Source organism: Balaenoptera musculus, chromosome 4, assembly GCF_009873245.2.
Source record: "Balaenoptera musculus isolate JJ_BM4_2016_0621 chromosome 4, mBalMus1.pri.v3, whole genome shotgun sequence".
NCBI classification, from domain to species: Eukaryota; Metazoa; Chordata; class Mammalia; order Artiodactyla; family Balaenopteridae; genus Balaenoptera; species Balaenoptera musculus.
Genome location: NC_045788.1, coordinates 89556158 through 89573679, shown reverse-complemented (window position 1 = coordinate 89573679; position 17522 = coordinate 89556158). Strand labels below are relative to the sequence as shown.

General features: G+C 38.7%; 1 protein-coding gene across 1 annotated transcript in view; it reads right to left on the bottom strand.

The window, feature by feature from the left end:
* MYH15 (myosin heavy chain 15) overlaps positions 1–17522 on the bottom strand; it is a 198963-nt gene that overhangs the window by 65534 nt on the left and 115907 nt on the right. Inside the window, 5 exon segments of the mRNA XM_036851779.1 lie at positions 9368–9570; positions 9573–9744; positions 10073–10084; positions 13549–13639; positions 17107–17252. Of these exon segments, the coding sequence (XP_036707674.1) occupies positions 9368–9570; positions 9573–9744; positions 10073–10084; positions 13549–13639; positions 17107–17252 (624 nt within the window).

The window sequence follows — 17522 nt, the reverse complement described above, 5'->3', positions numbered from 1 at the left end:
GGAGTCCGGGAAAAGGTCTGCAGCTGCCGAAGAGGCAAAAGACTTTTTCTTCCCTCTTTGTTTCCTGGTGCGCGAGGAGAGGGGATTAAGAGAGCCACTTAAAAGAGCGCCAGGGGCTTCCCTGGTGGCGCAGTGGTTGAGAATCTGCCTGCCAATGCAGGGGACATGGGTTTGAGCCCTGGTCTGGGAAGATCCCATATGCCGCTGAGCGACTAGGCCCATGAGCCTTTAAAAAAAGAAAAAAAAAGAAAAAAAAAAAGAGCTCCAGAGACGGGTGCGAGCCGCGGTTATCAGCGTGGACCCCAGAGACGGGCATGAGACGCTAAGGCTGCTGCTGCGGCCACCAAGAAGCCTGTGTGCGAGCACAGGTCACTCTCCACACCGCCCCTCCCGGGAGCCTGTGCAGCCCGCCACTGCCAGGGTCCCGTGATCCAGGGACAACTTCCCCAGGAGAACGCACGGCGCCTCAGGCTGGTGCAACGTCACGCCGGCCTCTGCCGCCACAGGCTCACCCCTCATTCCACACTCTGCCCTCCCCGCAGCCTGAGTGAGCCAGAGACCCCGAATCAGCTGCTCCTTTAACCCCGTCCTGTCTGGGCTAGGAACAGATGCCCTCAGGCAACCTACATGCAGAGGCGGGTCCAAATCCAAAGCTGAACCTCAGGAGCTGTGCGAACAAAGAAGGGAAAGGGAAATCTCTCCCAGCAGCCTCGGGAGCAGCGGATTAAATCTCCACAATCAACTTGATGTACCCTGCATCTGTGGAATACCTGAATAGACAACGAATCATCCCAAAATTGAGGTGGTGGGCTTTGGGAGCAACTGTAGACTTGGGGTTTGCTGTATGCGACTGACTGGTTTCTGGTTTTATGTTTATCTTAGTTTAGTATTTAGAGTTTATTATCATTGGTAGATTTGTTTATTGATTTGGTTGCTCTCTTCCTTTTATTTTTTAACATAAGATATATAATTTTTTTTCCTTTTTCTCTTTTTGTGAGTGTGTATGTGTATGCTTCTTTGTGTGATTTTGTCTGTATAGCTTTGCTGTTAACATTTGTCCTAGGGTTCTGTCTGTCCATTTTTTGTTGTTGTTTTTTTTGTTTTTTTAATATAGTTTTTAGAACTTGTTACCACTGGTGGATTTGTTTTTTGGTTTTCTTGCTCTCTTCCTTCTTTCTTTATTCTTTTTTTTAAAAACTTTAATTTTTTTATTTTTAATATTTTTTTTAGGTTTTATTTTAATAACTAATTCTTTTTATTTATATTTTTTCTTTCTTTCTTTCTTTCTTTTTTCTCTTTTCTTCTGAGCCATGTGGCTGACAGGGTCCTGGTGCTCTGGCCGGGTGTCAGGCCTGTGCCTCTGAGGTGGTAGAGCTGAGTTCAGGACATTGGGCCACCAGAGACCTCCTGGCTCCACGTAATATCAAACGGCGAAAGCTCTCCCAGAGACCCCCACCTCAACGCTAAGACCCAGCTCTACTCAACAACCAGCAAGCTACAGTGCTGGACACCCTATGCCAAACAACTAGCAAGACAGGAACACAACCCCACCCATTAGCAGAGAGGCTGCCTAAAATCATAATAAGGTCACAGACACCCCAAAACACACCACCAGACGTGGACCTGCCCACCAGAAAGACAAGACTCAGCCTCATCCACCAGAACACAGGCACCAGTCCCCTCCACCAGGAAGCCTACACAACACACTGAATCAACCTTACCCATTGGGGGCAGACACCAAAAACAACGGGAACTACGGACCTGCAGCCTGTGAAAAGGAGACCCCAAACACAGTAAGTTAAGCAAAATGAGAAGACAGAGAAACACACAGCAGATGAAGGAGCAATGTAAAAACCCACCAGACCAAACAAATGAAGAGGAAATAGGCAGTCTACCTGAAAAAGAATTCAGAGTAGTGATAGTAAAGATGATCCAAAATCTTGGAAATAGAATGGAGAAAACACAAGAAACGTTTAACAAGGACCTAGAAGAAATAAAGAGCAAACAAACAATGATGAACATTATTGAATAAATGAAGTTAAAAATTCTCTAGAAGGAATCAATAGCAGAATAACTGAGGCAGAAGAATGGATAAGTGACCTGGAAGATAAAATAGTGGAAATAACTACTGCAGAGCAGAATAAAGAAAAAAGAATGAAAAGAATTGAGGACAGTCTTAGAGACCTCTGGGACAACATTAAATGCACCAACATTCGAATTATAGGGGTCCCAGAAGAAGAGAAAAAGAAAGGGACTGAGAAAATATTTGAAGAGGTTAGAGTTGAAAACTTCCCTAATATGGTAAAGGAAATACTCAGTCAAGTCCAGGAAGCACAGAGAGTCCCATACAGGATAAATCCAAGGAGAAACACGCCAAGACACATATTAATCAAACTTTCAAAAATTAAATACAAAGAAAAAATATTAAAAGCAGCAAGGGAAAAGCAACAAATAACATAAAAGGGAATCCCCATAAGGTTAACAGCTAATCTTTCAGGAGAAACTCTGCAAGCCAGAAGGGAGGGGCAGGACATACTTAAAGTGATGAAAGGGAAAAAACAACAACAAAGATTACTCTAGGGCTTCCCTGGTGGTGCAGTGGTTGAGAATCCGTCTGCCAATGCAGGGGACACGGGTTCGAGCCCTGGGCTGGGAAGATCCCAAATGCCGCGGAGCAACTGGACCCGTGAGCCACAACGACTGAGCCTGCGTGTCTGGAGCCTGTGCTCCTCAACAAGAGAGGCCACAATAGTGAGAGGCCCGTGCACCACGATGAAGAGTGGCCCCTGCTCGCCACAACTAGAGAAAGCCCTCGCACAGAAACGAAGACCCAACACAGCCAAAAATAAATAAATTAATTAAAAAAAAAAAAAAGGATTACTCTACCCAGCAAGGATCTCATTCGGATTTGACAGAGAAATTAAAACCTTTACAGACAAAGGAAAGTTAAGAGAATTCAGCACCACCAAACCAGCTTTAAAACAAATGCTAAGGGAACTTCTCTAGGTGGAGCAACACAAGAGAAGAAAAAGACCTACAATAACAAACCCAAAACAATTAAGAAAATGGTAATAAGAAAATACATATCAATAATTACCTTAAATGTAAATGGATAAAATGCCCCAACCAAAAGACACAGACTGGCAGAATGGATACAAAAACAAGGCCCATATATATGCTGTCTACAAGAGACCCATTTCAGACCTATGGACACATACAGACTAAAACTCAGGGGATGGAAAAAGATATTCCATGCAAATGGAAATCAAAAGAAAGCTGGAGTAGCAATTCGCATATCAGACAAAATAGCCTTTAAAACAAAGGCTATTACAAGAGACAAAGAAAGACACTATATAATAATCAATGGATCAATCCAAGAAGAAGATAAACAATTGTAAATATTTATGCACCCAACATAGGAGCATCTCAATACATAAGGCAAATGCTAACAGCCACAAAAGGGGAAATCGACAGTAACACAATCATAGTAGGGGACATTAACACCCCACTTTCACCAATGGACAAATCATCCCAAATGAAAATAAAAAAGGAAACACAAGCTTGAACTGATACATTAAACAAGATGTACGTAATTGATAGTTAAAGGACATTCCATCCAAAGCAACAGAATGCACTTTCTTCTCAAGTGCTCATGGAACATTCTCCAGGATAGATCATATCTTGGGTCACAAATCAAGCCTTGGTAAATTTAAGAAAATTGAAATCATATCAAGTATCTTTTCTGACCACAATGCTATGAGACTAGATATCAATTACAGGAAAAAATATGTAAAAAATACAAACACATGGAGGCTAAACAATACACAACTTAATAACCAAGATATCACTGAAGAAATCAAAGAGGAAATCAAAAAATACCTAGAAACAAATGACAATGAAAACATGACGACCCAAAACCTATGGGATTCAGCAAAAGCAGTTCTAAAAGAGAAGTTTATAGCAATACAATCCTACCTCAAGAAACAAGAAACATCTCAAATAAACAACCTAACCTTACACCTAAACAATTAGAGAAAGAAGAACGAAAAATCCCCAAAGTTAGCAGAAGGAAAGAAATCATAAAGTTCAGGTCAGAAATAAATGAAAAAGAAATGAAGGAAACGATAGCAAAGATCAATAAAACTAAAAGCTGGCTCTTTGAGAAGATAAACAAAATTGGTAAACCATTAGCCAGACTCATCAAGAAAAAAAGGGAGAAGACTCAAATCAATAGAATTAGAAATGAAAAAGGAGAAGTAACAACTGACACTGAAGAAATACAAAGAATCATGAGAGATTACTACAAGCATCTATATGCCAACAAAATGGACAACCTGGAAGAAATGGAGAAATTCTTAGGAAAGCACAATCTTCCGAGACTGAACTAGGAAGAAATAGAAAATATAAACAGACCAATCACAAGGACTGAAATTGAGACTGTGATTAAAAATCTTCCAACAAACAAAAGCCCAGGACCAGATGGCTTCACAGACCAATTCTACCAAACATTTAGAGAAGAGCTAACACCTATCCTTCTCAAACTCTTCCAAAATATAGCAGAGAAAGGAACACTCCCAAACTCATTCTATGAGGCCACCATCACCCTGATACGAAAACCAGACAAAGATGTCACAAAGAAAGAAAACTACAGGCCAATATCACTGACGAACATAGATGCAAAAATCCTCAACAAAATACTAGCAAACAGAATCCAACAGTGTATTAAAAGGATCATACACCATAATCAAGTGGGGTTTATTCTGGGAATGCAAGGATTCTTCAATATACGCAAATCAATCAATGTGATACACCATATTAACAAATTGAAGGATAAAAACCATATGATAATCTCAACAGATGCAGAGAAAGATTTCAACAAAATTCAACACTTATTTATGATAAAAACCCTCCAGAAAGTAGGCATAGAGGGAACTTACCTCAACATAATAAAGGCCATATATGACCAACCCACAGGCAACATCGTTCTCAATGGTGAAAAACTGAAACCATTTCCACTAAGATCAGGAACAAGACAAGGTTGTCCATTCTCACCACTATTATTCAACATTGTTTTGGAAGTCTTAGCCACAGCAATCAGAGAAGAAAAAGAAATAAAAGGAATCCAAATCGGAAAAGAAGAAGTAAAGCTGTCACTGTTTGCAGATGACATGATACTATACATAGAGAATCCTAAAGATGTTATCAGAAAACTACTAGAGCTAATCAATGAATTTGGCAAAGTAGCAGAATACAAAATTAATGCACAGAAATTCTTGCATTCCTATACACTAATGATGAAAAATTTGAAAGAGAAATTAAGGAATCACTCCCATTTACCATTGCAACAAAAAGAATAAAATATTTAGGAATAAACCTACCTAAGGAGACAAAAGACCTGTATGCAGAAAATTATAAGACACTGATGAAAGAAATTAAAGATGATACAAATAGATGGAGAGATATACCATGTTCTTGGATTGGAAGAATCAACATTGTGAAAATGACTCTACTACCCAAAGCAATCTACAGATTCAATGCAATCCCTATCAAACTACCACTGGCATTTTTCACAGAACTAGAACAAAAAATTTCACAATTTGTATGGAAACACAAAAGACCCCAAGTAGCCAAAGCAATCTTGAGAATGAAAAATGGAGCTGGAGGAATCAGGCTCCCTGACTTCAGACTATACTGCAAAGCTATAGTAATCAAGACAGTATGGTACTGGCACAAAAACAGAAATATTGATCAATGGAACAGGATAGAAAGCCCAGAGATAAACCCACGCCCCTATGCTCTACTAATCTATGACAAAGTAGGCAAGGATATACAACGGAGAAAAGACAGCCTCTTCAATAAGTGGTGCTGGGAAAACTGGACAGCTACATGTAAAAGAATGAAATTAGAACACTCCCTAACACCAAATACAAAAATAAACTCAAAATGGATTAAAGACCTAAATGTAAGGCCAGACACTGTAAAAACTCTTTGAGGAAAACAGAGGCAGAACACTCTATGACATAAATCACAACAAGATCCTTTTTGACCCATCTCCTAGAGAAATGAAAATAAAAACAAAAATAAACAAATGGGACCTAATGAAACTTAAAAGCTTTTGCACAGCAAAGGAAACCATAAACAAAACAAAAAGACCACCCTCAGAATGGGAGAAAATGTTTGCAAATGAAGCAACTGACAAAGGATTAATCTCCAAAATATACAAGAAGCTCATGCAACTCAATATCAAAAAAACAAACAACTTAATCCAAAAATGGGCAGAAAAGCTGAATAGACATTTCTCCAAAAAGATATAAAGATTGCCAAGAAACACATGAAAGGATGCTCAACATCACTAATCATTAGAGAATGCAAATCAAAACCACAATGAGGTATCACCTCACACCGGTCTGAGTGGCCATCATTAAAAAATCTACAAACAATAAAACCTGGAGAGGGTGTGGAGAAAAGGGAACCTTCTTGCACTGTTGGTGGGAATCTAAATTGATACTGCCACTATGGAGAACAGTATGGAGGTTCCTTTAAAAACTAAAAATAGAACTACCATATGACCCAGCAATCCCACTACTGGGCATATACCTTGAGAAAACCATAATTCAAAAAGAGTCATGTACCACAATGTTCATTGCAGCTCTATTTACAGTAGCCAGGACGTGGAAGCAAACCAAGTGTCCATCGACAGATGAGTTGATAAAGGATATGTGGCACATATATACAATGCAATATTACTCAGCCATAAAAAGAAACGAAATTCAGTTATTTGTAGTGAGGTGGATGGACTTAGAGACTGTCATACAGAGTGAAGTAAGTGAGAAAGAGAAAAATAAATACCATATGCTAACACATATATATGGAATCTAAAAAAAAAAAAAAATTGTTCTGAAGACCCTAGGGGCAGGACAGGAATAAAGATGCAGACGTAGAGAATGGACTTGAGGACGTGGGGAGTGGGAAGTGTAAGCTGGGACGAAGTGAGAGAGTGGCATAGACTTATATGTACTGCCAAATGTAAAACAGATAGCTAGTGAGAAGCAGCCGCATAGCACAGGGATATCAGCTTGGTGCTTTGTGACCACCTAGAGGGGTGGGATAGGGAGGGTGGGAGGGAGACGCAAGAGAGAGGAGATATGGGTATATATGTATATGTATAATTGATTCACTTTGTTACAAAGCAGAAACTAACACACCATTGTAAAGCAATTACACTCCAATAAAGATGTTAAAAAAAAAAGAAAATACTTTAAAGATAATCAGAGGAAATAAAAGAAATTGCAGGGGTTAAAGGAGTAAGAGGTAGTGAGGTATACACCTACTTGTGGGAGCTAGTCTCCAAAGATGGCCCCCCAGGGAGCCACAGTCTCTAGTATTCGCAGCCACGTGTAGACCTTACCCCTGTGACTCATCGCTGTTGGGAGTCACACAGAATCACTCCACTGTATTGTAAGCCTTCCTCACAAGAGTCTTTGCTCCTTTGGTCTCTTGGAATATTTGCTTTTAGTGCCCTGAATTGCCATGTAAGAAGTCCAACTCCCCTATGGCTGCCATGTTATGAGGAAACCCAAGTTAGCTCCATGGAGAGGTCACACAAAATGAGAGATTTCCAACCAGCCCCCAACTGTCTAGCTATCCCAGCCCAGGAGTCAGACATGCAGATGAGTAAACCTTCGGATGATTCCAGTCTCAACCGCCATCTGCGATAAGCCTGTCAACCCCCAGAACCAAGAAAGAGAATAATAAATTATTGTTTTAACTCTAAGGTTTTGGAGTGATTTGTTACATATCAATAGATAAATAGAACATTACTTTTTGGTCAAGGAGTCAGATTAAGACAGATATGGACAGACTTTGCTTTTTTCTCAAAATACCATTCTTAGTATGGAAAAGTCTTTTATTTTGTTTTTTGCAATGGGTGAATAATGCCCATGTGGAAGAATATTTTATTCTTTGGAACAAGAAGGAAATAAATGGATGAGTGAATAACTTATAAGGTGAAGAGAGAAGTTATAATTAATGGTCTTAATCTTATCAGTAAGATGTTAACATTTATCAAAAGGAAAGATTCAGAAAGGCAGGGTTGGAGGTCTGTTTCTCTTCTAAAATAAAACAAAGTGAGTTAGAAGAACAAAGAACTTCTGAGCAGCAATGAAATTCTACAGGAAGTTGGAAAGTATAAAATTCACACCTAATTAGTATGGATTTATGGTGAACCTATCAACAGTTTTATGATTTTATGACTTCCTACTAAAATGTACAGAAACAGAAGAGTTCCTGAGGATGAATGAGAGGCAAAGAGTATGAAGAGAGTAAGGTCTTCCAGGGCTCACTTGGGCTGACAAAAGAAGACGAAGCCTACAAGGGCAAGGAGTGAGAATATTTTCATTGTTGAGTTGAGGACAGAATTGATACAAAATGCAGAATACAGAAGAGACGGAGGAAGAGAGGACCTAAGTCCTCACTAGATTTATATTTTAAGATAATTGGAGGTGGGTTGGCAGGGACAGTGGAAAGAAAGAAAGAGAAGGAAAAGCAGGGTAGTTGTGTTTCTACTCAACGTGGTCTTTAAAGGAAATTAATGCTAAACGTTTCAGGAGTCACTCAGTATCTGAAGAAATTCTACATTTTTCTGGCCGTCCGTAAAGATCAAGCTTTATTGTTGGTTTGTCTTTCCCGGATGACTACAAATTCTGCTCACAAGGACAATTTGGCACCAAATTTGTGTGACCAATTTGGTCACCAATTTGTGTGACCTCAAGCAAGACTCCTCTCAACTGGCAGGAGGTAAGGCAGCTCTTACCTGCGATCTGATACTAGTCATTGGAGATGAGAGCTGGCAGTGTAGAGATTAATGGGCTCAGTGAAGAAAGAACATGTGATAAAGTTTCTCCTAGTGTTGGCTCGTTAAAGAGATGCCAGAGGACATGAAGGAGAAAAAGTTCTCTCCTCCCCGCAAAGCTATTTGTGCCTCCATTTGTTCAGAAGGACTCGAAGTACCTGAGCCCCGCCGTGGAGTGCTCCCAACTCAAAGCCATCCTTCAAGAGAGAAGCACCACTCATGAGCTCGTGGTTTCACTTGTCCAGCCTACTTACTACATCATCACTAGAGAGACCCACAGGGAACATGGACTGGAATTCCAATGAAACCAGAAGCCACTGTCAGGCTACCTTCAGGGGATGGTCATGTGACTTTAATAATCACTGAGATTAGACCTGATCTAGCCAATCTGAAGATCTCTAGCCTCCACTAGCAAATATTTTGAGTCACCAATTTGCTTTAGCTTTCTTTTCCTTCCCCTCCTCTGCCTACTTCCATGTTCTAAATCCTCAAGGAGGGCTTGGCAATGTTCCTTACCTTAGCTCTGGTCATCTGCTCAACATGCGTCAGGACATCATTCACTTTGAGCTGCAGGTCACTCTTGTCTTTTTCCAGTGTCTGCTCGACCTATTGTAGATTTTCTACCTGGCTCTCCAGCTCAGCCAGGCTGTCTCCGTGTCTCTTCTTCAAAGAGGCAGAGGTTGCCTCAAAGTGCAGTGTGGACTCTTCCATGTCTCGAGGAGCTTCTGGAATTTTGTTTCTTGTTTCTTAGTTATTTCCAGCTGAGCCAAACTGGCCCCTCCTGTCTCCTCCAGCCCCTCATTCAGGTCTTCCAGCTCTCGGGTGAAGTCAGTTCTCTCCCTTTCTACCCTGGCTCTAGTGGTCCTTTCAGCTTCCAGTTTGTCTTTCAAAACCTGTATCTGGGGGCTTCCCTGATGGCACAGTGGTTGAGAATCTATCTGCCTGCCAATGCAGGGGACACGGGTCCGAGCCCTGATCTGGGAAGATCCCACATTCCGCGGAGCAACTGGGCCCGAGAGCCACAATTACTGAGCCTGCGCGTCTGGAGCCTGTGCTCCGCAACAAGAGGCCGTGATAGTGAGAGGCCCGCACACCGCGATGAAGAGTGGCCCCCACTTGCCACAACTAGAGAAAGCCCTCGCACAGAAACGAAGACCCAACACAGACATAAATAAAAATAAATAAATTAATTAATTAATTAAAAAACAAAAACAAAAAAACCTGTATCTGAGTCTGTAGCAACAAATAATTTTGATTTTACTAAGCACTTGTAGCATATTTTATATTCAAGAGCTCTACTGTATTTTTTTCTTTTTTTATTTCTCACAACTAACACTTTTTGTTCTCATTTTATAGTTAAAGAAGATAGAATACAGAGAAATTAAGTGATTTGATCCAAACCAGTACCAAGAGCAGAATTAAAATTTGTAATTCCTCCCAATTTCCCAGGCCTTGGTGATAAGCAACCTCATTATACTCCATACATGAAGAGGAAATTTTAATAAAGAGCACTTTCCAAAGGAATAGAAAATATTTTTCATATAACAAGGAATCATTTTAAAGAGAGCTTATAAAAAAAATAACATGATGAATGTTACATACAATACCTCATTTATCTGGAATTTGCTTACCTGACAACTTCAACTATTGGAAACTTGGGCAAAAATCTGATTAATAGACTAAATACCTCTGAGTTCAAGCAGCTAACTCATAAGCATCAATTTAATTTTACACACACTTCTGACAAACCTGGTTACTTGGTTTCTTAGTCTATAGGTGATTTAAGGTAGCAGGAAAATTGAAATAACAAATAATTTTAATTTGGTGGAGGAATGCGACTACTAAATTGGATAGTAATCTGATATCATTAAAAGCAGAATTATAAGACAAAGAAAAGAAGTGATAAGAACTCTCAGAGCCCAAAAGTCTTTCAGCGTAATGGCAAAGAGCTCTACAAATCTTGATAGCATCATTGTGGGACAGTACAGTAAAACCAAGGATGGTCATTAACATCACCTTAAATAATTAGGCATAGGTTAGAGTATAGGGAAAAAAGGATAACTTCTATTTTAGAATATTAAAAATTTCATTAAATAAGAGTATGATTGCTGAGAGGAAGCTAATTTCTAGACCAACCCAATAAGTAAAGCTATCTAATCTGTAGAGGAATTATGACAGAGAAGGTGCCAAAAAATGTATGATTTCCACATCCAGGTAATCGTGATCCCCTTCCAATTAGTTATCTTGGGATCCAATACCTTTATTTATAACAATACTGTCATTGAACCAAACATTTCTGAAACATTTCTTTAGAAATAACCTTTAGTGCTACAGTAATCAAGACAATATGGTACTGGCACAAAAACAGAAACATAGATCAATGGAACAAGATAGAAAGCCCAGAGATAAACCCACGTACATATGGTCAACTAATCTATGACAAAGGAGGCAAAGATATACAATGGAGAAAAGACAGCCTCTTCAATAAGTGGTGCTGGGAAAACTGGACAGCTACATGTAAAAGAATGAAATTAGAACACTCCCTAACACCATACATAAAAATAAACTCAAAATGGATTAGAGACCTAAATGTAAGACCGGACACTATAAAACTCTTGGAGGAAAACATAGGCAGAACACTCTTTGACATAAATCACAGCAAGATCTTTTTTGATCCACCTCCTAGAGTGGATCCACCTCCTGTACAAAAATAAACAGGTGGGACCTAATGACACTTAAAAGCTTTTGCACAACAAAGGAAACCATAAACAAGATGAAAAGACAACCCTCAGAAAGGGAGAAAATATTTGCAAATGAATCATCAGACAGAGGATTAATCTCCAAAATATATAAACAGCTCATGCAGCTCAATATTAAAGAAACAAACAACCCAATCCAAAACTGGGCAGAAGACCTAAATAGACATTTCTCCAAAGAAGACATACACATGGCCAAGAAGCATATGAAAAGCTGTTCAACATCACTAATTATTAGAGAAATGCAAATCAAAACTACAATGAGGTATCAGCTCACACCAGTTAGAATGGGCATCATCAGAAAATCTACAAACAACAAATGCTGGAGAGAGTGTGGAGAAAAGGGAAACCCCTTACACTGTTGGTGGGAATGTAAATTGATACAGCCACTATGGAGAACAGTATGGAGGTTCCTTAAAAAACTAAAAATAGAATTACCATATGATCCAGTAATCCCACTGCTGGGCATATACCCAGAGAAAACCATAATTCAAAAAGACACATGCACCCGAATGTTCATTGCAGCACTATTTACAATAGCCAGGTCATGGAAGCAACCTAAATGCCCATCGACAGACAAATGGATAAAGAAGTTGTGGTACATATATACAATGGAATATTACTCAGCCATAAAAAGGAACGAAATTGAGTCATTTGTTGTGACGTGGATGGATCTAAAGACTGTCATACAGAGTGAAGTAAGTCAGAAAGAGAAAAACAAATATCGTATATTAACGCATGTATGGGGAACCTAGAAAAATGGTACAGATGAAGCAGTTTGCAGGGCAGAAGTTGAGACACAGGTGTAGAGAACAAACGTATGGACACCAAGGGGGGAAAACCGTGGTGGGGTGGGGATGGTGGTGTGCTGAATTGGGTGATTGGGATTGACATGTATACACTGATGTGTATAAAATTGATGACTAATAAGAAACTGCAGTATAAAAAAACAAAAAACAAACAAACAAACAAAAACAACTAATACTAAACTTTCTTTGGGTTATTTGCATGGAAATATGTTAATATAAATGTTTCAGACATTTAAAAAAAAAAAGAAAGAACCTTTAGAGAGTTTTTTTAAATCATCAGGGTAAGAAAATTTGTATTTTGGATAAATTGAACATTTTTTGGATAAAGTATCATTTGAAGAGAAGTCTGGTTAATATGATAGGCAATCACTTGGAGATTAATATTGTCTGAAAGCTTGCCCATAAAGCAGTGAGACTGGTCTAATTTGGCTCAAAATATCTCAGAAGGTAATAATCAGAAAAAAGTTCCAAAATTATTTTGAGTAATAGTTACATTAGTGAGATAATACTTAGCTTCAAAGGAAAAAAATCCATCTGCATGTATACGTGAGGAGTTAAATGTATCCATGCTTTAAATAACTTTATAATGTGGTCATATAGTATAAAACAGTTGCATGGTCTAAAACTTCTGCCCATTATCAAATAATGTTTTGAGGCTACAAGTAGCTACAAGACAGATTTTCAGCATAATTGCCTTCTAATCACAAAAACTAATCATCATAAAAAATTAAATTGGTAGCATTGAATGCTTACCATGGGTCAGGCACTGAGCTTACCACTTAAATGTACTGTTGCATTTAATTTTAGCTCAAAGGTTGTCAGGAGGATTAATGAGTAAAAATATAGACGTCCAGGATTTTAGCACAATACCTAGTTTATGTCAAACGTTCAACAAATTAGCTACTTGTTTCTTATTATCTCCGTGATAAGGAAATCTAAGCTTAAACAGTAATGTTCTCCAGAGTCACATATCTATAGAATGCCAGGTTACCTTCTCAACCACTGCTCTTTTCTGCCTCGTCTATAGTTGACTAGAGCTATGGGTACCTTGGCAGAGCATGTGTCACTGAAGTGTCAATCATCACCCATGGATCTAACTACAGGTGCACGCAGGTATTTGATAAATGATTACCTGGAGCTCTTTAACCATCTTCTAAAGCTGAGCCACCAGGCCTTTCTCATTCTCCACCTTTGAACTCATCTGATTCATTTCTAATTCTTTCCTGTTAGGGAAAAGAGGTATCAAGTGGAATTGCTCAGAGTAATAACATTTTGTTTAAATATTCTTTAAATTATAGTAATAACACATGAAGTCATTCACTGTAAAAAAATTCAACTATTACATCTATAGCTGAAGTCTTCTTGGCTATTATACCCAATCTCTCTTCCTTGCCTAGAGGTAACCACCATAATCAGTTCGGTGTGAATCCATCCAGACATTTTTCTAAGTATTGACATATGTTTGTGCTTACATATCAGTAGAAATAGTTTCATTTTCTTTACTGTGAAAGGTATAATATTGGATACATTTGAATTTATAATTCTACAACATTTTTAAACCAATAATACATGGAGATTTTTCCATGTTGGCCTACACATAGATTAGTTCACTTAAAAATTAACTGACATACTAGTTTATGATTTAGACATCATGTGGTTATTTATCCATTTCCCTATTAATAAGCATTGAGGTTTCCCCCCAAATTTTACTTTTACAAGTAATGCTGTTCATATACATGCACCCTTGTGTACATGTGAGTGTCTCTACAGAGTGGATATTGAGCAGGGAATTGGTGCATCAGGTATAGGTTTGCGTTTAAAAACTTATAACCTTGCCCTTTGGCCTCCAATAGCAGTGTGAGATTACTTCTCTACATTTACACTTAACATTAGCACACTTCTAAATTTTTCCTAATCTAACAGATTAGTATGTCATTGTTTTATAATGAATGTCTTTGTTTACTAGTGAGGACAGCATGTTATCAACGATGAGGATTTTAAAATGGGCAATAAAACAAATGAACTGTCCGCTTGTGTCCGTTGCCCATTTTTCTGTTAGGTTGTTCATCTAATTATTGAATTATAGATTTTCCTTTAATACTCTTGATATTTATTTTCTGATATCTGCTGCAGATATTTCTCCCACTTTCTAATTAGCCCCAGTTTTATTTATGTTGGCTTTTGCCACATAAATGTTTAAAATGTTGATGTATCAACATCAAAGTTATCAATATATTCCTTTTATGCCTTTGGATTTTTGTGACTCATTCAGTCTGACCTGCCAGTTTCCTAAGACTTACCACCTATACTGTCTTTTAATGGTTTTGTTTCTTAATGGTTTTTGCTGTTTTTTTTTTAATTGAAGAACATTTAACATGAGATCTACCCTCTCAACAAATATTTAAGTGTACAATATTATTAACTATAGGCACAACGTTGTACGTCTCTCTAGAACTTAATCATCTCTAGAACTTAATCATCTTGCACGATGGAAGCTTTATATCCATTGAAGAGCAACTCCACATTTCCCCCTACCTCCAAGCCCCTGGACACCACCATTCTACTCTGTTTCTATGAGTTTGACTGTTTTAGATGCCTCATATAAGTGGAATCATGCACTATTTGTCCTTCTGTGACCGACTTATTTCATTTAGCATAATGTCTTCCAGGTTCATCCATGTTGTTACATACGGCAGGATTTCCTTTAAAAAGAGGCTGAATAATGTTCCATTAAATGTATACACCACATTTTCTTTACCCATTCATCCATCAGTGGGCATTTAGGTTGTTTCTATATCTTGGCTATGGTGAATAATGCTGCATTTTCTAATAATTTTATAGCTTTATTTTTGCATTTAATTCTTTAATGCAACTGGATTTTGTGTTTGTGTGAATAGCATGAGGAAGAAATTTAACTTTTATCTCAGAAGATGAATAGCTAATAATCTCGGTGTTATTTATTAAGTATTCTATCCTGTCATCACCATTTTAAAATGCCACATTTTCATGTATTGTTTCCATATATACATAGGTCCATTTAGAGAAAATGTTATATAATAAATTTATCATTTCCTGAAAACATGGGTTTCTGAAATGCCAGAGTTCTTTGACCTGTGGCCTACAAGGACATAGGGTATCATTTTCACTTTGCTGAGCTGAAACACAACCTTCAAAATTGAATGCTGGGGCTTCCCTGGTGGCGCAGTGGTTGAGAGTCTGCCTGCCGATGCAGGGGACACGGGTGCGAGCCCTGGTCTGGGAGGATCCCACATGCCGCGGAGCAACTGGGCCCGTGAGCCACAATTACTGAGCCTGCGCGTCTGGAGCCTGTGCTCCGCAACAAGAGAGGCCGCGATGGTGAGAGGCCCGCGCACCGCAATGAGGAGTGGTCCCCACTTGCCGCAACTAGAGAAAGCCCTCGCGCAGAAACGAAGACTCAACACAGTCATAAATAAATAAATAAATAAATAAAAGAACGTGAATTTCTTTAAAAAAAAAAAAAAAATCTTTAAAAAAAAAAAAAAATTGAATGCTTAGGGAACTCTATCATCATTTTGCCTTTCACTGTTCCGTTACATTCATAGGGTTACTTATTTCATCTTTTCCAAACACCTGTCAAGTTCAGTAACTTATTGGTAGGCTATTAATCAAGTCTGACCACAAGCATGTGTAATGGAAACTCATGTACACAGACAGGAAAACCAGAAGCTCATAGTTGCTCACTTGACTTTCTTCTTCTTCACTGTGGGCTCCAATAACCAGTTTGCTCCCAGCTTTAACCTGGCCTTATCTCACTCTTAGATCTCACTGTTTCCCTCTCTTATTTGATCTATTCCAAATAACTGGAAAATCCCTAATGGTTAGAAGAAAGTCTAGCTGGGGACTCCCCTGGCAGTCCAGTGGTTAAGACTACGGGCTCCAACTTCAGGGGGCACAGGTTCAATCCTTGATCAGAAAACTGAGATACTGCATGCCGCGCAGCTCAGCCAAAAATTTTTAAAAATATAGAGAAGAAGAAGAAAGTCTAGCTGAACAGAGGAAGACAAAAGGGACAAGGTGAGAAAATCCATTTCACTGAATGATGAAACTAAACTGAGAGGGCCGTCTTGCCCTGAGCTCCTTGGTAATCCATGTGAACTGAACGTCTACTGATTTTGATCATGTTATGTTTTGCTTTCAGTTTTAAGGTTTAATACTTATACAGTAAATTACTTGACCAAAAAAAGTTATATAAATGTTAATGAGGTTATATCTGGCAAACAAGTTTTGTTTTGTTTTTTTAAATGATCAGATGGTATATGGGACTTCACATTAGGATTTATTTTCTATTTATTTTTTTACTTTAGGCCATTGGGCTCATCATGAGTAAAAGAAGTGAGCGATTTTTATTTTGACTTGTAACTTCAAATTCCAATACTTCGCATCTCCTGTGCCTTACACCTTTCATTCGCATCTGCTAGTCAGCCTTCTCAGTTACTTTCTTGTAGGTTATTACATAATTATAAAAAGAAAGTTCACATAAAGTCTAGCAAAAGAAAAAGAAATCAATTTCCTAGGCTCCTTATCCTTATCCTCCCCTTCAGGTCTTGAGACATCTGGCCCTAGGGTCACGAGGATAAATGACATGAGAGAGCTGCTTCCTCCAATAAAAGGTCTCCCAGAATCTCAAGCCAACAGAAAGGTGACTCACCTCCTCAGCTTTTCTGCCAGCTGCAGCTGCCTGCTCTCCAGGTCCTCCATGCTCTCCTGGTTCAGCTTTACCTCGCCCTCCAGTTTGCACTTTCCCTTTTCACACTTCATTCTCGCTTTGCTCTCCTGTTCAAGGGCACCCTCAAGCTGACAGAAGGAGATATTATTGAGCCCAATAAATAGGTGAAGTTTATACTTTACTAGATGTGTTCAATAACCACTTACCTTCTGGAAAAAGAAAGCAAAATACAAGCAGGGTCTGTAAATGATGCCCAGTTATGTGGATATTTTGAAATAAATATCGTACACATCAGTAGGACAACAAAAGAATCTAGAAATCACGGTGATGAAGGAAAACTTTAGAGATTAAGGACTACGTGTTCTAGCCTACAGAAGAAACCAATAATAAATGCCTAG